The sequence below is a fragment of the Botryllus schlosseri genome, chromosome 10 (assembly GCF_051294905.1).
Source record: "Botryllus schlosseri isolate E-star chromosome 10, Bs_hap1, whole genome shotgun sequence".
Classification (NCBI taxonomy): domain Eukaryota; kingdom Metazoa; phylum Chordata; class Ascidiacea; order Stolidobranchia; family Styelidae; genus Botryllus; species Botryllus schlosseri.
The window spans coordinates 12,236,404-12,256,630 of NC_137245.1; the positions used below are offsets into that span (position 1 = coordinate 12,236,404).

General features: G+C 40.5%; 1 protein-coding gene across 4 annotated transcripts in view; it reads left to right on the forward strand.

The window, feature by feature from the left end:
* The first annotated feature begins 1,433 nt into the window (after positions 1-1,433).
* LOC145448209 (C-myc promoter-binding protein-like) overlaps positions 1,434-20,227 on the forward strand; it is a 30,016-nt gene continuing 11,222 nt past the window's right edge. For 2 of the 4 annotated variants that reach the window (XM_080326564.1, XM_080326563.1), the window contains exons 1-16: positions 1,436-2,142; positions 2,603-2,755; positions 5,265-5,359; positions 6,813-6,973; positions 7,899-7,968; positions 8,622-8,791; positions 10,555-10,799; positions 11,882-11,948; positions 12,595-12,653; positions 12,791-12,935; positions 13,672-13,847; positions 14,626-14,815; positions 15,302-15,419; positions 17,005-17,239; positions 17,388-17,616; positions 18,378-18,736. In XM_080326564.1, the coding sequence (XP_080182690.1) occupies positions 1,973-2,142; positions 2,603-2,755; positions 5,265-5,359; positions 6,813-6,973; positions 7,899-7,968; positions 8,622-8,791; positions 10,555-10,799; positions 11,882-11,948; positions 12,595-12,653; positions 12,791-12,935; positions 13,672-13,847; positions 14,626-14,815; positions 15,302-15,419; positions 17,005-17,239; positions 17,388-17,616; positions 18,378-18,736 (2,642 nt within the window). In that variant the 5' untranslated portion in view covers positions 1,436-1,972. Of the gene's footprint in view, positions 2,143-2,602; positions 2,756-5,264; positions 5,360-6,812; positions 6,974-7,898; positions 7,969-8,621; positions 8,792-10,554; positions 10,800-11,881; positions 11,949-12,594; positions 12,654-12,790; positions 12,936-13,671; positions 13,848-14,625; positions 14,816-15,301; positions 15,420-17,004; positions 17,240-17,387; positions 17,617-18,377; positions 18,737-20,227 lie in introns of all 4 variants that reach the window. The other 2 variants (XM_080326565.1, XM_080326562.1) reach the window with 2 other exon arrangements.

The following is a 20,227-nucleotide window of genomic DNA, read 5'->3' on the forward strand; positions in this document are numbered from 1 at the left end:
AATGCAGTCCGAAGATACCCCAGACATGATAATACAATAAGATCAGCCATGTTCACAATAAGAGCAGTCTCATGTTCACAATAAGAGCAGTCATGTTCACAATAAGAACAGTCCTATGTTCACAATAAGAGCAGTCTCATGTTCACAATAAGAGCAGTCATGTTCACAATAAGAACAGTCTCATGTTCACAATAAGAGCAGTCATGTTCACAATAAGAACAGTCCTATGTTCACAATAAGAGCAGTCTCATGTTCACAATAAGAGCAGTCATGTTCACAATAAGAACAGTCTCGTGTTCACAATAAGAGCAGTCATGTTCACAATAAGAACAGTCTCATGTTCACAATAAGAGCAGTCATGTTCACAATAAGAACAGTCTCATGTTCACAATAAGAGCAGTCGTTGTATTCACAATAATATCAGTCGCAGCACCACCGTATCCCCCGGACACGATGTCCGAGTGGCAACATAGTCCGAACACCACCCAGACATGATGTCCGAACACCCCCAGACACGATGTCCGAGTGTCAACGCAGTCCGAACACACTCCTGACACGATGCCCGAACACCCCCAAACACGATGTACGTACGTAAAGTACGTGCGTACAGGTACAGCGACCCAGTCGAGACCGATAGATTGATGACTCGAAGTTGACTCAAAAAAATTAGCTTTGAGTCACGAGTCAATTTACATTTTGAAACACAGAGTCAAGTTAAGTCGTGTCTGGGGGGGGGGTTCGGACATCGTGTCTGGGGTGTGATCGGACTGCGTTGACACTCGGACATCATGTCTGGGGCGTGGTGAGTTCGGACATCGTGTATGGATGAGGATGTCTGGGGGGTGTTCGGACATCATGTCTGGGGTGTGTCTGGGGGGGGGGGGCGTTCGGACATCGTGTCTGGGGTGTGTTCGGACGGCGTTGACACTCGGACATCGTGTCTGGGGGTGTTCGGGCATCATGTCAGGAGTGTGTTCGAACTGCGTTGAGACTCGGACATCGTGTCTGGGGATGTTCGGACATCATGTCTGGGTTGTGTTCGGACTATGTTGCCACTCGGACATCGTGTCCGGGGGATATGGTGGTGCTGCGACTGATGTTATTGTGAATAATACAACGACTGCTCTTATTGTGAACATGAGACTGCTCTTATTGTGAACATGACTGCTCTTATTGTGAACATGAGACTGCTCTTATTGTGAACAGAATTGCTCTTATTGTGAACATAATCGAACCAACCCTCCTCGAATACTGTGCACGCATATTTTCTGTACCACCATCACTGCCGTTTGTTATGTATTTTGGTTCGATGAAAATAAAGACTCTCTCTCTCTCTCTCTCTCTCTCCCTATAATAAATATCAACAGTAAAAAGTAAAAGTTATGCGATAGACTGAGCACTTGCTTTCTTTTCTGGTCTTATAAGTAGCCTACTTGACATATCACATATCCATTCTGATATCGATGCATTAAACATGAAATAGTCTGCGAAATTCCCGTTCACTTATTGAACCATGACTGCATGATAATAATCATCATCATCATCATTGGTTTATTAGCAATTTTATCAGTTCAATACACCACAAAATGCGATACAATGAAAAGATAGGAAGGCGTCGAAGCGACTTGGAGTAATCTATGGAATCAGACACCCACCTTGGCCTTGGATGAGTGTTGAACAGTAAGATACTGCTGCTGCCACCTACCTACCGGCTACCGTTGATTTGTAATACTGTAAATCATTCACCTTGAATGAATTCTGGTGGCTGACTCAGTTTTCAGTAAGCTACGCTAGGAAATATCAGTACCATGCCGTGAGTCGTGTTCATTATATTTCACAATTATTGATGTAGCTCCCTATATATTTCAGATGTATTATTTTAATTCACATCCTTGTATCATGGTATCATTCAGTTATGTTGGACCGTGTTTAATTGCTTATTAGTTGTTGATTTCCCTAACAAAACTGCCACATGGACGCCTATTCTGACGAGGAAGAGTCCAAAGTAGCCGACTACTTTGTCGTAGCCGGTCTTACTGAGGCACAAAACCCCCGTGATGTGGAGCTTAATTTTCCTGGAGCTACAGTGAACATGAACCAACCTCCAAAGGACCCAATAGTTGATATATGCGTTATTGACAAGTAAGGTTTCAACATTAATTCTATTCCTCTCTTACTTCCTCACTTGGTATATTAGGTCATTCAAAATGCCTAACATCCATGTAGTAACTTCGCATCACAACCGATGATTTCTATAATTAATAGTCATGAGCCTGCTTTTTGGCTATTACTATAGTGTTTCTTACAAGTGACTGCAGTCAACTCCCTTTCAACAATATCTGCCGTTTGCCAATGAAGCATTTGTAAACCCCACAAATTGCACAGCTGCTGCCATCTGTTTAAATCTATATATTTGTTGTCACTTGTCATTGTGGGTAAGATCCACTTATGAGTTCTTTCTAATTACACACTGTTTGCTGTGTTCTTAAAATTGTTCACGAAGCATTAAAGGCTTAGCAGTTATAGTATAGGCTTGAATAGCAGCATTTGTTCTCTGATATTCGGGTATTGGAACTGAATTTTTTAACTTTTTTCATCGAAGAACAAACGAGGAATCATGTCCACAAGGTTTCACGTGTATTGAGAAAACGCCGACTGGCTTTCCTGCTGACCTCAACCATGGGAGTTTCACGGCGCACAGTCTGTTCGTCTGTTATCGCCGCAATAGGGACAAGCCGCCTCTTATCGACCTTGGGTAGGTTTTATTTTGCTGTTATGATGGATCACATTAAATTGCCTATTGAGCTGCTGACTACAAGATCTAAGTTCAAGCTATCGAATGGAGTTGTGTTTTTATGTATTGCTTTCACTGTTCAAAGTACCAGAGTTATTTCTGTACGGTACCTGTATTTCTGTGGTAGGTAGATCATCAAGTTCTCGATATTTTACATTGGCACTGGATGTAGTGGAATAACAGTGTGTTTGAAGTCCAATTCACAACCAGTGTCTCCTTTGATAACAAACATCAAAATTGGCGCAAGCTATTTAGCATAGGCCTAGTACTCCTACCACACTTAACTTAGAATTGAATACTGATTTCGAATAAGCCTACTCGCGAGAAAGTTGCACTTGATTCTAACGAAAGTTGCAGTAAAAAGTTGCATTTATAATTCTTTTAGTTATCAGGGTATGAGATGCTTGAAACGTTCCGTTGTATAACCTAACAGTTTAAAATTTGCAGGGTTTATGCCTGTTCCGTTTCTTTCCTCGCTATTCAATCGATCAGAATCATTCATACTCTTTATGTTCTTTAGGATTGAATCCTACCTGACAGCAATACGCTGTCACTTCCTGCAGAGCTGTCAAATTTGATACTTTAATATTTCACAGACGGTCTGGCTAGACCGCCAAAAAGTTGCATTTTTGTCCGGTACACAGCAAGTAGGCTACATAACCCCCCCTCCCCCGAAAACAAGTCAAATACCACATCCAAAACCCCCTATGTCTGCAAACAAACAAATTAATAGAGCGATCTATTTTATGTATTGTTCAGGCACGGTCGTGCTTGGCTGGGTAGGCTAGTTGAACTTTTTGCTTGCAAGTCTTTGCGTCATAGATGACATTGAGATGCAGCTAATCCATCATATAGCTCTTTGTTATGCAAATCAAAGAGAATAAGAACCATACTAGGAATAGTTTATTGTGTGTTTTTTTAATCACTCCTTTACATTTTGTGCAATATTCGGCAAAAGTTGCAGTAAAAATTTGCATGGCAAATAGAAAAATGTTGCACTATAAAATTCATACAAACACCTTACCACATCATAGGCCTACTACATACTGTACATAGATTCTGAGTATCTTGGAAGCTGTAAAAAAAAGTTGCAAAATCTCGCCCTAGTTATTACATATTCAGTTAATGTAATGGTTGAACTTGTGTTTGCTTTGGCAATGTCTTAATTGCTGGTTAGGTCGTGCGAGGAAAGAAAGTATACTCAAGATCAAAAAGTAGCTGATCGCTGTACCAGTATTTTTAATAGATTTGCATTTATGCCTTTTGTTAGAGTTGGATATGATAAACTTTTGAAATTCTTTTCTCCCCCTACAGAAAAAACTCATGACCTCATAAGGGGGCCATGGACCCCTGGTGGGGAACCCTTGGTCTACACATTGCTTGATTTACCCTGTAATTGAAATGCGAATCATCTAAATTTTAATAACACGTAATTGGACAACCTTGATATCAGTAAGATAGTAAGACACCTATTTTATCGATAAGTTAGGGTAAATTGTGTGGGACATAAAATCTGTTTTTAAAACCACTACTTTGATTCAAGATGTCGTGGGCTGGGATGCTTGGTGATTAGTGGTTTTGTGACATTCTTCTAAACATATATACTGGCAACTGCTATTAACGTGAATGAGCTTAAATACAGAATAATTAGAATTTAATCAATGCTCTGAATTTCAACTTGGAACTGCTGATTATTATGTAGGCTAATAATGTTTACATAGATGTAGTAAGATCTGGGAATGTTGTTATATTTATAAAATACCAACCAAGTATTGCTTTTTCGGTCTTGATGCCATGATAAAGAAACTCATTCCACTGTTGTTGAAGGGAAACAAAGTAAAATTGTCCAGCAATGGAATGTATGGAATTCCCCTTGTGTTCTTTTGTGACATTTGGGTGTGTTTTGGTGATAGTGAGAGAGAGAGAGTTTATTCAGTATTGGGAATCATGAAATTAAAATTTTCGCTGACATAATTTAAGACCAACCTGGGTACTACTATGTAATCATTAATGTAGTCACAGACACTTGCTGGGTGTGTTACATTGTCATAAAATAGCATACCTTACTCAGCCTTTACATGTTGTTATTGCTGAAATAATATTTACGTTTACTCTGTCTTTGTCTCATTTTTATCATACTCGAGGTGACTGGCTGGTAATTATTCAGTCATTGAATTAATGATGTGTACCTGTACACAGTGTACAGGTTATTCTTAGGCCTACACGATGGCCAATTATTTTGGTTTGACAAAATTATATTTTAATCCAGTGTATAAGTTCATACACATTAAATAATAAGAAATGTGTTGGATTCAATATATACCAGTCTGGATATCGGTGTTTGTGGAATTTATGGTGACTCTCATCTTTTCCATCTTATTGGTGTAACTATTGTTTTATACCTGTGCAATAGTGTCTACCTATATCCGAAAGACTGTTGTGTTTGTCATATATACCCTTCATTTATCAGGGTCTATTACGAGGGATTGGAGAACATAAAAAGCGGGGTGTCCGTCGTCACCTCAACTCCCGCAGGACGAACCGCCAACGTCAACAACAAATCAGGTATTTATGTAGATTTGACTTGGAGATGCGTTCGATCCGCTAACTGACGCTGAATTCCTCGGTGAAATGAAATGAAAAATTCATGGGATTATGTATGTATCGTCTTGGATAAATGGAGGATATATGGATTACGTAACCCCACCTTGTCTAGACTTGAGCTTAAGTGCTAAAGTAACGTTTCAGCTGCCTTCCCTAGCTCAAAGCACCATCGGATATAATAAGGCAAAGCTTGTCTCAGTTGATGTGGTGGTGGATAATGAGCATTGATCCCGTGTTTATTTTGACTTATTCTTCCTTTATATTTATAATGTAGAATTTTCTTCTAAAACTGAACAATAATTTCACTCACGTTTTAGGACATTTTCACTTATCCTTCATCTCTGTTGCCTAATCGAGATGCTTCTCGTACCCTGTTAGAAGATAACGTCTTATAAATGCAGCTCCTTTTATCAGAGATAGCAATCTGCATTACATGCTTTTAAAGAACATTATCCATTTGCCGTATCACTTCCATATCATCTGATTCTACTTGATATTGTTTACACGTGACGCAGATTCCAGTATCAATAGTTATGATTTAAATGCCTCTTCGCTAGAACTTGCCTGCGTAATAGTCATCAATACCAACAACAATCATTCTCGTCCTATAATGTGCTCACCACGCTATCAATTGCTTGGCATGTACCTCCTTTATTGTGATCGATGGATAAAGGATATTGTGTGCTTTTCGTTTTTGAAGGCTATGGTAGGGATGTTTCCAGGCTCAACTTTCTTATCCTCGAGATATTTTGTTGCAACCCAGTTGAAAGGCCTCATAGAATAGATTCATGGACTCGCAAAATTTGTGAATGTTTTGCTGGCTTAATATGGGAAGCCCAGTTTCCTAGCATAAATCGAGACCATGTGTGATTTTTAGGAGAGGCTGCTTTGTTTTTGTAACATAATTCAGAACAATCCCTTGCTAGGAATGATGTGCGACCACTTTTCGATATATGCTGAGATAGTTTTGTGATCATGCGTGGCTTAGAATTTTTTCATTTTTTAATAAAAGTTCTGCCAATCGGTGTATTATATACCTATATGCTTTGAGTATGATAATTTGACATTCTTTTACCATACCTATTTCATTACGGTTTGCAAGAATGTTGAGGATTTATCACTACCAGTACTTGACAGAATCCCCTCTCCACTAACGTGCATAGATTTCTCCTACATGTTTTGGATGCTGGTCTACAAGTGAATTAAATTTTGTGACTTCCACAAAGGAAAGAATTTATCAATTAACAAAATTCTCTCACTGGCAAGGGTCCTATAATTTCAGTACCCGAACCCGAAATGATAGTCTCTCTACTTGTGTGGAATCAAGAACTAAATATAATGGTTAGCCTGTAGGTACTTTTGACACTGGTGTGACTTTTGTTTTGAGTAAAAATGGGATATTGGGATATTGCAGGTATGGGGAGCTTCCCGATTTATCTGACGTACAGAAGAGCCGATTCAACATCTCCACAAAGCACATTGGTCGTGACTGACATCTGTGTTATCCTGACGAATAAAAATGAAGTGCCGCCGTACGCATACTGCCAGATAGATAAAAATTTAAACAAGGGAATGGTAAGTTTCTCAAAATATCTTATTTTGAATAATGTGTGGCCCGCGAAATGGGCTTCCATTCTAATTTAGTCCAGGCTGATATGTTTTAGCTGAGCATAAGTGGGCTAGGAGAACAGCTAAGAAAACACTAATTTGAATATGAATATGCTGAGGTCGCACTTGAATAATTATATTATACAGTCAGAATTTATTCATGACCTGAAACATCACTTGTATTTCTCTGGACTCGCCCTAGCAAGTTTGTTATGTGTTGTCCAGCTTGTCCCATATTAAATTTGGTTCATAACTCTTGCCATCACTGGCATTACAAGGACTAGAAAGTGTGTGTGTGTTGTGGTTTCACCACATTATTCACAGTTGGTATGTTACCTGAAACTTGATTACTGATAGTATGATACATTTCACAAGTCCTGTGATCATGCAACAATACCATATATTAGTGTGATTTTTAACCAAGGAATTCTGGCGTTTTAGCTTGCATTGTTGTATTTATCTGTATTTAGCGAATGGTAGTCTTATTTTCTAGTTACTACATTGAGCATTCTTGAGAACACACTTAAAAGAAGGTTGAATTTGTTAAGAAAGGGTCAAAACATGTTGGAACGTTTGAGAGGATTGTCAATTGTAAATTTACTATGCTGAAAGTTTGCTCTAGTCTTCTGTTAATAACTTTTGCCCATAATCTCTTGACTTAGTTAAGATGGTCTTTTAAACACACTCTCTGTACACTATGCACCATCTGGTAAGTGGAGAGATCCATCTGCTATCTGACAGACCAAACATGGTGTGCTGGTAATTAGGATGTAATTAAATCGTGGGCGTACGAATTGATTTGATAGGCTGGTAATGGATTTTGTTACTCTCTACGGATTGTCATGTAATAATTGATGCTATTTGGCTCTACATTTTCTCCGTTACATTTCAGCTGGGGTCCAGCGTGTTCTTGTGCTACAAGAAGTCAATGCGACAAGTCAATTCTGTCACTTTCAAGCCAGGTACCGTGAACACTTTAGCCGTCAATTTTGTGGAATTTCATTGATTGCTTAAGGTTCCGTCCCATTCGCGATAATGTGAAGTGATAGGGAGCTGATTCGTGGGACAGGTACACCCAAGATAAGAACATGATGTGTGGACTGACTGACTACACTAGACGGACGTGTGCCTTGTACATGACAACAGGGATTTTTTAATACCACATACATTATAGTGTGCTCACAAGCATTGACATGCAGTCCAAAATAAGGTACTCGAATGTATCACCCTTTAAATTAGTTATACGAGTAAATCTGGTTCTTAACAATTCAGGATAATACAACCCCCAGGATTAGAGAATATGGTGATAGAAAATTTGAGATCAAAAATTGAATTTTCGACAAAAATACCTGGTAACTATTCCATGTTTATATTGTGAGTGAACAACGATTTTGAAGACCACAAGGTCATTGATTAGATGCTGCAATCGGGCTGCTTCCAACATTATTGTGTAGATTGCGTGTAAGAGAAAATGTTAGCATCCTTTGTTTTCGCGATACACTTATTTTTCAAATGATCTTTATCGAGTCGGGAATCACATGATCTAATTCGAAACTTCTCCATCACTTTTCTTTTGCGAATTTCACAACAATCTGATGATTTCTCTGGGATTTAGACCTGCTCGGGAGATATCCTGCTGAAGACATACCGAGCTTCCCGCTGCCAGCGTCGGTACCGTTATTTTGCCTGCCGATGGGAAGTCCGATCGAGTGTTGGACTCCGGAATCAAAGCATCCTTTACCTTCGTTTTCTTCCTTTGTTTTGACTACAGAAAAATCTGATAAAGTAAGACGCAAATATTTAAGATATAAAGGAGTATAAGTGGAATTCGCTTTGTCCCATGTTAATCGTGGACGCTGTATCTTTTTGTGTGGTATTTTTGGTGTCCCCAACAAAGTTCCATGTTACTGGTGTATGTGCCTTGCTGTGACTGAGGTTGTGGACTCTTGAAAGTAATTCACAGACTAATGCCTCATTAGCTAACGATGATAAACGTGCAATGGTGGATGCAGAGATAAACTATAATCTCTCAGCCAGAGGTGGTCAGTAAACAAAATTAATCTACGTTCTTCGAGTACTCTTGAGCACTGGTTACTGCAAACTTTTTGTCAGGAGGTGGCTGAAATCAACATTTCTATAAAGGCAGATATTGGTCTGGCTCTGCTTACGACATCATCTTGCGGTAAAGCACAGTAGTAGGAAATTAACTTCAAAACACAATGCCATAATTTACCTAAGACTAGCAAGTGACTTTGGTTTCCAATCTATTTGTTGACTCAACCGGAGTTGTAATGCAAAGTATGGTGACTCAGTTTGGAAATAAAGTGTCGACATAGAGATAAAGTTGGCACCAATAGGTTATGTTACTTTGTGCTGGAAAGGCAAATCTTTAATAGGCCTACTACATAACACAAAATAAATATTTTTAGGTACTTTCCCATGCATTACTGGTAATTGTATGGTATTAATAAATTTCCAGGTAGGTAGTCACAAGACTGTCCTGGTTCTGATGTGCAACTGTGTAGTATTACAGACTGTGAAACCTTCTGTCCTCATTCCATGTTTCCATCCATAGGTTTTCACTTTTGATTCAGAATTATGCAACATACCTTTGAGACGTTTTGCTACTCTGTAAGTGAAAGGTGTGTCCTCTAAGGGCCAATTCGTAGATGGTAGACATGTGGACGATAGATAGCTGGTATCGTAGAATGTATTTAATAGGATGATAGTTTGAGAATACTAAACGATGGTAGTTAGTGTGTATTTGTGTACTTGTCCAGGTTTGAATGGGAGCAAGGCCAGTCTTGTCCAGCATTTTTATTACATTTGAATTTCTCCAATGAACAAATACTGTCTGGTATTAAACACATACATGAGTTTAAATATATTGGCACGAGCACGATAGTATAGCTTGACCGAATTTGTTATTAATATGACATTGGGTTGCAAACGGTCAACCGGTGTCAACTTGGTCAGACATTTACTGCATTCATTTGTGGCTTCCACTCATGCTTGAATGTTAAATGAACGATTGCTTTGCTTTGACCACCTTTGGATAACGGCTGCGTGGTCTACGATGCTCAGTAAATGACTATTGATCTGCAGATGGAATCTATCAAAATCATGTACCGCACTGATGACAATAAGCATTTTTGTTACATATAAGGCATGGGTTCTTGAAGTGGTATATTTTACCCTTCGGGGGTGATTCGAAGGGCTGGATGCCTAGAGCCGACATGTTAAGACATTTTAAGCTAAATTAGCGATAGTGAGTTGGAATAATTTAAGCACGGTTTCTATGCTTTGTAAACACAGTCATATTTATATTTTGATATTGAAACTATTGAAGTACAAGTGGTATATAAAAAACTACTTGGGTAAGCATTACATGTAAATAAACACTATTCAAGCACCTTCAAAAGTAGATTTACCTTGTTACAGTATTGACTATTGACTTCTACGTGTGGCGGTAATAAAGACGTTATATTGAGCCGAGAATGTTAACGCACCACTGGTTCAAAGCTTTATAAACACGATCGTTTTTGCAGGTTTACGGTGCCGTCGTATCGTTCTACGAGCCATATCCCGAGAGCTTGCTGCCCGAGGAGCACAAGTACACGCTCGGCCTTTTGCGGGCTGACGGCAAGCGATCCGTGGGGGACAAGTCTCTACACACCGTGAAAGCCATCTGCCTGCTGTCGCAGTGGCCGCTGTTCGACGTATTCCGGGATTTTCTCATTTTTATTTACAGGCTCACGGTGTCGCCGATCAAACACGTGGTGCCTATTGAAAGGTGCGTGTTGTGACATTGTACAGTTTTCTTTGGGTACCAGCATTCTTGTTTTGCAAAATAGGGATTTTAGCATCAAATGATAATAGAAGTAGTATGATAATTTATAGAGTATCGTAATTAGCAATGTATCATACCTACACTGTACACAAGGGCTAAGGAAAGAATGATGCAGTGTTTGGAACCAGTCACAAGCTTTTGTATCACAGGTCGTTTTGAGCTGATGCAAATTTTGAGTCAAGTCGTTTCACGTACATTCTGAAAATGACTTGAATTGAGTCGTGATTTTTTCGATTCAGAGTCAATTCCAAGTCACCCGATATTTTCAGTTAATGTTTTTCTATTTTAATATGTGTCAAGCTAGTAAAACTTGGTGCCCTGCCTTTTCTAAACTACTAAAACATCACGTTATGAGTCGAAGACTTTTTGACTCAAAGTCGGTACCATTTATGTAAACTTGTGGGAATGTCACTCGCATGGTATGCTTCATTCGAAATGGTATTGGAGTGTAATTCAACGTAACAGACGTTTAATGAGGGTACGGGAGAAGCTTGTTAGCAAGTTTCGTCGAAATTGCCAAGAAAAGACCGAATTCAGTTCTTATGCAGCTGACTGAATATATTTCGTGTGGTTTTAATGATAGCAAATTTTGTTAAAATTGTTGAGAATAGACCAACCCTAGGTCTGATACACTTGACGGAATATCTTCCAAGTATGATTGTAATGATATTATAATGTCAGTCAAGGCCATTGTGATCAGAGTTATGGGCATGCCCAGTTGTTTTAAGGCACTGACTTAAGTCAAGGTACGTCATCCCAACACTAATGTGTGACGTAGGTGATGGATGAGTGTTGGCCTTACTAAAAGCAGGGCCACGTCACTATTAGAATAGTAGGTCTGCTGGTCGGCTTAATCAGGTGTGTGGTGAATAGTTTTCAACTTTGTTGTCGTCCTGTTCCAAAATCAGTCTACCCTGGATAACATGACTTTAATTCCATTCGTGCTTTACTACAACACAGGACTTCCCTACTGTGTGGTCATATGGAAATTTCTTTGCTAAACTGAGGTTGTGAATTACTTTCAGACACATAGCACATTTCATTCACCGTGTTCCATTTCCATCACCCGAAAGACCAAGAGTGCAATATCAGGTATTGTTAGATGTCTGGATATTGTAACTAGTGTTGTGATTTTATGAGTACGGTACTGCGAAATTAGGTAGTGGACTGATTTGATTTTGAGCCGAATATTATATCTTCGAATTGGAATCAGATATTTTCTATGCCAACTGAGTATTTGAGAATCGCACCGATGATGTTCCATGCAGTTAATTCACTAAGCAAACTCTAAGAAATGGTATGCTTAACAAAAATCACTTGACTTGTTTCGGTGCATTTGTAATGCAGTGAAATATTTGAAAAACACATAATGACTCAACATTTTATTATATATAGTGTGATTACAACATCTTATAACCTGAAAATGACACTTCTTGACGTAGCTAGTGAAATTTCAAGAATGCAGGCTCTTAGTATTGTTATAATTGGTAAAATACCTTTTGCGAATGATTCGGAAAATTGAAATACATGGAAAATCAACCCTCGAGTGGTAATTTTGAGGCTGTTGGAAAAGTTCCATGCATAGCTTGTCTATAACATGACGAGTCGCATCATGTTTCGGATGCTGTGGAATTGAGTAGGCATACTTGTGCTCAGCACAATTAGACTGTGGCTTTTCAAGCTGAAATCCTCCTAATACGACGAGTCGCATAAAATTTCCATGTTTCCCTTGTTACAGATGTCTCCAATGCATGCTACGGTACTTACGCGACCGCAAATCACTCCGATTCCATTAAGGTTTGTGTCTTTTTTGTAATTTGCAAGCCAATCTCCACATTTCACTGCATCTAAGTTCTGATGATATGCCCGAAAACAGTATCACTGCCCGTCTGTTTCTTGTGCCATTACGGTGTGACGCTTGTTTGCTTTTGCAGCGGTGCTTCTTTCCTCTCTCTATTGGATGATTTCGGAGCCGACAACACCCTGACAGTCATCACGCTTGCGCTGCTCGAATATAAGATACTCATCCATTCGCTGCGACGTTTTGAAATTACGAGAGTGGCGGAAGCTCTCATTTCGGTGAGTCTTCATGGTTCTTTTCGTCAGTAATACAGCTTAGATGGCGTTTGCAGCTGATTTACAGTGGAACGGGTATGATATGTGGTATTTCGACGGAGCTTATCAAAGTAGTGAACTGTGCTGTCGAGAGGAGGAGCAGTAACACCGTAAATTTCAATTACAAGTAGAAATAGTGATTGGCTAGACGCGTCAAAATAACTTTAAGAACAGGTCAAAAATAGAAGTACTGTTGAAAAGTATATTCAATGAAGGGCTCGCATACTTCAGCTGTTAGTCTGAGGTGGGTATATTTTCAAATTGCAAGATTTGTCTTCAAAAAACGACTGCTGACACTGCAAACATTCGCGATGTTCAAATATATCGTGATGCAGGGGCTATTTTACACGGTCTGTGTGACAGGTTTTCTCAGAATACTGATAAATACTTGTCTCTAACTCCTTTCTACTTTCAACATCCAAAGTGGGAAAAGTAAGTAATGAGTAGTTTTTCAAGTAGAAGTGGTAGTAGTCCAGAATTACAACTGTTCGGTTAAGGTAGTTAAAGTATGCAAACCTGTAGTAGAAGTATTTCACTGTCCACCTCTGTACTTTAATGCCTTAGTTTAATATTTTAAGCAAGGTCATTCCATGGTTATTTTTTCTTAATCGGTGAATAGTCCGAATCTTAACTGAGAAAGCAAAGTCGTGATCTCGACGATATTGTCATATCTATCCGCCGACACTATTCATTTTTTCAGCTGCTATTCCCTTTCAAGTGGCAATGCACGTACGTGCCGCTGTGTCCATTAGAAATGGCGTACGTTCTCGAAGCCCCCACTCCATTCATAGTCGGACTGGATTCGCGTTATTTTGACCTCTGCGATCCTCCGCCGGACGTCGTGTGCGTCAACCTAGACACGAATACAGTGACACAGTGAGTATAATTCCGATTCCTAATTACTTGAGGTTGGCGTAGGCTACAAGGTTTTTATCAGAGTGTCCCATCGCAATGTTTAATAATGATATACAACACTGGTTCTCAATCAGATTTAGCTTGGAGAATGGTAAATTTTCTAAACAAGTTTTTCTGACTGGCTAACCTTTTAAAATCAAACCTCACTCAAAATGGATATACTGCAAATGCGACTCAATGCTAATGCCGGCAACTTCATTTGAATGATCCATTTAATATTTCACCTGTCATACACTTGATTTTATTGAAGTGTCTGCAAGGAAAAGACCAGTTGAAAACCACTTGCTTGATCGTTAGGTGTCTTGAAATCACTGCGACTTAGCAGTTGGCTATCCTATATTATGCCGCAAAATGGCGGGAATTGTACTGTCCAAATTTAACAAATTTTGTCTTGGCAGTCCTGTTAACTTTCACATGTAACTGGTCGTGAACGAGTTGTAAGGAAATTTAAAACAATCTGGTACAGCACTTGCAGCATCGCGACGTGTGCCAATCCTAAAACAGGCCATGAACGTTCTATATTTCTAAATCAATTAAAAATTCGATGTTTTATTTCTCCAAATAATGGACAAACTTAACTTACTGCACTTTGTAATTGAGTTTTAAAATTGTTATATATTCTGCGGACTGGTACAAAACCCGACATGGTCCGGCGTTTGAGGACCGGGATATAGACCAGCTCTGAATCTGCCGATGGTATACCAGTTTTTCTCTAATAGCGTTTTGCGATGCGTCACAGAGTCGGCGACAAGAAGATCACTTGGAAAATGCTGCCGAAAAAGCCGGCCAAGCACGCGCGGAGCATCCTGCAGAGCCTCTTTGTCGAGATCAAACAGAAGAACCTGCGCGTCAAAGAGGAGGAAGGCGAGTTCCTGAATCCGAGCATAACACAGACGCAGAGACATCAGCAAATCGAGATCACGATCCAGGTACTGGTTTTAAGTGGCGGTCCGTAGACTGGCGTTGTGTGGGGCAGAGTAGGCAGCATTGCTACTCGGGTAGAAGTAAAAGTGATGCTACGAATCTGTATTCAAGTACAGGTTTAAGTAGCTAATTACAGGGCATGCCAAAATACTTTTGTGCACGATAAAAAATGCATGTAGGTAATGCTGGGTAAGTACTAAGTAGTGTTGATGAGCTACTTTTGAAATTGCAAGACACGCCATCACAAGTGCCTGTTATCTCGGTTATTTTGAAGATATAGCTTTCAATACAATATCCATTGTATAATAATATTTATTAACTCGAAGACTTTACGGGTGCCTCTTTTCAAGACAGCTGCAAACGATCTTCTTGTACTTTGATACCTGCATTCTGGTTTAGTACGCGGTCATGTAATGGTGCGTAAGGCTAGGCTTGTTGAATTGAATCATTTTGCAGCTGCTCTCTCAAAACCTATTTGGTCAATCTTTCAGGAGACCATCTTGAAGTTCATGGCCGTCATGATGAACGGGTACCGGGACCATTTGCTTCCTTTGACTGCGGCGCCGAGCATTGGCACCACGGATCCCGGTTCGCTTTTTGACATGCAGGGTGAGTCTGTAGGGCTGTTATCCAGCGTAGTATTATTATTATCCACTCCCGACAGCCGCCTAGCACAGGTTTATCACTTATGTCAACAAAAATGATAATTCGCTCCATTCTTTTTATAATGCCCTGCCTTGTCGTCTGTACATCTTTCCCATTATCAGGACCAGGATGCAGCGTTGTAACCAAGTCACAAGGGCCTTAGTCACCAGTCAATCTCACTTTTATAGTTCTGACTCGAGTCAATTTCAATTCACCACCGAGTCAAGTCAGAGTCTGAGTCAGCGAGCAGAGGGTTGAGTCCGAGTCATGTTATTGCGACTCGAGTCCAAGTCGCGATCAAAATGCATTCCTAAACGCGTTTGCGGTGTAGAAGTGACAATTGCGAATTGTCGAGGCCAATACTATAACTTCTGGTCATTACAATAGCACATCGAGTAGCACTATCACGCGCCGCGAGTCACAGAGCGGCCTAATTTTCCTAGCCTCCAATGTTTTACTACTGGCCAAGCGCGTTATAACAGGACAGTCAGCAGATGCGCCAGTGGCCTGAGACACGAAACGGCTGGAGATCTGGAAACCGAACTAAATGATCGCAAATTGGATCAATACATAATAGATTCCATACAGAACATTTGATTAGTACGATCTGTTTTGGTACTGTAGGGATCTGCTATCTCTAATGATACAAGCCTAGCGCGCATGTTCTAAACGTTTGTTGACAATAGACTGTCAAACACGAAAACCAACTGGCGCGGTATCGAAATTTAAATGCGAGTGTTATTGTTACTGTGACTTCTGGTTCTGTAACTGGATAATATCGTTCAGATGAGATGGGAGAGCCATGTGAGATGCGTTTTTCGGGCTTCCGTAGACGAGAGAACAATATGAGAAAAAGGCATCACCGCACTGCATTGTCTGATTGACCGATGGCGTGATGATGCCGCGCGGCAATTAGGGGATTATCGAATTAGAACAAGCAATATTAGATCAATGGAAATATATGTAAGACGGGGGGGTATTTCGAGCTTCGAAACGGGGGGTATCGGACACCGATTATCCCCCCCTGTCTACGCCACTGACCAGTACCATTAGACGAAACCCCGATAGTGTGGTTACTATACTATACCTCGAAATTACACTTAAATGTCGGTCTTAGCCGTCTTGAGTCTCGAGTCGTATGACTTGGTTCGACTCATGCGCAATGACTCAGGTCCAAGTCGAGTCAATACACAGTTTTACTCGAGTCGAGTCATTTCCATATTTTGAAAAAATGACTCTTGAGTCAAGTCAAGTCATCAGAAAATCGTGACCCGAGTTGGACTCAAGTTGAGTCATGACTTGAGTCATTACAACCCTGCCAGGATGGCATGACATCTTTGCGTGGATTACGCAACTAGTTGACATTGCAACACTACCTTTGCTGTCACGTTGAAACTTGCATCACTCGTGGGATAAATAATTTCTTGTTGCGACAACAGGCAATCGAGTGGTCGTATTATATCAAAGATATAACGAGAAGTTTGATGTGTGACGATTTCTGCACAAATTTGATATCAAGTTTGACAGTACAGCACTTTGTTCTGTGCAGGCTTCAGTCACAGGCAAGACAAGTCGTCTCAGCGCTTCTTCCAAATGATGATGGGCACGCAGCTCTTCGCCGCGTTCATCGAGGGCAGGTCGTTTGCGTCGTTTTCCGGCAGCTCTGTGGGCGAAAGCACGGGGAAAGCGGCCAGCCTGGTGTTTTTCGACGAGTGTATCGACCGGCTGGGCGGTGAATATATCCACAACGTCAGGCTCATCGACAGCGACGATACACTTCCCAGGTACTGTGCTGGGTTGTTCATTAGGTGCAGGCGTTAGCGTAATTGTACCGTTGACAGTCAATTCCTGACTAGGTATCACCTCCGGCATACACACGACGAGATAGCTAATGCGTTCTTTGCATGCTAATTTGTGTCTTTATTTCGTCAGTGAAAGAACAATCATGATTTTGCCGCCAGACGATAAAGGCTCACCTAACAGCGAAGGTTACTCATACACTACTTTCCCGCAACTTCGTCAAGAACTCTTTTCCCTGACTGACGGCGACTCCGTTAACAATGAGAACGGTACGCCGTGGAGTAACCTGCCAAAGAAACGGGCGTCTCAGGAATTTGTCGTAGGCAAGCGAACTAAGCAGGAATTAAAGACGTCGGTGAAGGTATTTGTAGGAACTGTCCTGTCCTGTCCATTGCATGTGAATATATCTTTTGTGGACTCATTTGTACCTGGGGTAATCACTGAAATAAAAAAAATGTGATAATTAGGGCGATTATTTTGTCATGCCAAAAGAAGTCAAAATTTTGTCAAAATTGTAGCGTTAGGTCAAAAAATTGTCAGAATGAAGCAACACGGTGTGTCACCAGCAGTGTACGCACAAATTCAGTGTTGTCAGCTAACATCTGCTGCTGTTGAACGCTCTTTCTCTATTCTTGGCAAGCTAATTAATAAGGACAGTCACTTTCTACCCGAGAATGTAGCAAAGTATCTTTCGTTGTACTACAACAAATTTTAATTATTTCTACCATAAGGCGTGATGTAACTACTGGAATTATTCATGGGTCCAGATTTCGTTAAAATAAATTTTTTTCATGTAAAAATTGTCAGTTTTCAAGTCAAAAGTTTTTTCAGGCCAAAATACTTCGTAAGGACAGACAGTTCCAACCAGAAATGAAGATAAGTGGTATAAATCTGACATTATGTCGGAAAACACCTAATTTACAAACATGAGGTCAAAATTTGGTCAGAATTACGTTTTTCAAGGTCAAAAAATGTCAAAATTTTGACTTTTTAGGTCAAAATCTTCCATTTTTTCGGTCGAAAAAAATCTCTCTAATGTTGACTACTTAACCATCTATGCAGGCATGGTTGCTTCTCGGCCCTGATGCCACCACCACTTACCGGAAATCTTTCCCTTCTCAGCAAGCCAAAACGAGCTGTAAAAACTCCAAGATGTGGGCGCGGCTGCTGTTCTCGCATTCGTTCAGCGTCTGGTTCGGATGCCTGCTCGACTATTCCCGGCGGTACCACTCGAAGGCGTCCATCCTGCGGTACGGTCTTGACATTTTGAAACTTCTCGAACGAATGAAATGCATCCCGCTGCCGGACGAAACCTCGTACCGCATCCTCATGCACTTGTGCTGTCTGCACAACAAGCCGGTGCTGGCGATGAAGGTGTTTCAGTTTTTAAGAGACTCGGGCACGCAGTTCAGCGCGGTAACGTACGGTCTTTACAACAAGGCGTTGTTGGAGTGCGCGTGGCCTTCCAGTGATAGAGACGGGTGAGTTTACTTATTACTTGGAATTGTTGATGACAGTCGGGGTTGCCGTCTAGCCGTTGTCAAGTCTCAATTGTTGACTTAACCCTTTCGCCGCGGGTGGATCCTAGAGGATCCATGCACAGTTTTTCACAAACACGCTTCAATCAATTAACGACATCTTGCGTTGTAGGGTTCATAAACGGTTACAATGATCGTCTATAAATAGCGAATGTCGATAGGCATACGACCAGCTATATATAACCCATTGCCTTATGGCATAACCTGTTCAAAATGCAGATTGAATACAGAAAAACGTTTCCCGCAAAATACAATGTGTAGCTCAGTTCGCCTGAATGAACGCTAATCTTATAATTTCTTATATCTTCCGTTATACACGTCGTAAGCAGACACAGTTGTCGTTTTAGAGTAGTTGTTGATCGCAAGAGTTCATTGCAACCATAATATCGGGAATTAGTTGGATAGAACACGCTTCAAATTGGTGTGAAATGAAGCAATATTCTGTCACGTGAAAAATGCCGCGCACGTATGAGCATTACCGCATAAGGCCATATACATTCACTTACGATTGTCTTATACAGTTGAATGTCACACACATAGTTAGATGCAGTCCATAACACTTCAACAAGATCAGTATCACGAAGGTTGGTCTTATATAAGTTACACGACGCCAGTGCTAAACACTGCAGACATGGGTGTGTAAGTTGGCGCGAGTGTATGGTACTCGCGCCTGTAATAACAACATCATACAGACAGTTGAATCATCCGTTTTATATGTTATACGTTTTATATGTTATACGAAGTTACTGTAGACTTCAATGAATAGATGGTGATCATATGCTCATATACTGACGAACCTGTATCGGACATTCGATGTGTAGAACACGTTTCAAGTTGATATGAAATGAAGCAACATGAGAAATCGCGCGCCTATGAGAAGTGTCAAACAAGGCATTATATATACTTCCGATGGCCTTGTGCAGTTGCAAATTGAAGGTTTTGTTAGTTATGTACGATCAATAGTATCTATAAGATCAGTAACATGGATTTGGACTTATACAACTGGACCAGGCAAAGCCAAATAAACACGAATTACAACGTGCGTTGCCTCTATCGCGATGGCGTAATCAGCGGCGGCCGTGAGTAACGCTTATAACGAATACTTCCCAGTCGCGGTGCGCAAGGCTGCGTAAAGATTTCAAGCTCAGTAATGTCTTGTTTGAATGCTGAAATTGATATGTAAGACAACCACGTGGTCATTCACCATGGGAAGGATTATGTATCACGTCACGTGAAAACGAAAAACAAATTTCTCTTTCCCTTTTAAGTAATCGCGTACACTGGTTTCAATATCATCGTCACCTCTCTCGCCTGAGCCTTCCGAGTAGCTCAGTTGGTTAGGCTGCTATTTCCTGATCACGGCGATATATTGGGCGTCGGTTCAAGTCCCGTTGTTCGCGTTTTATGAACTTTTTGGTTGATGCATTAAAATTT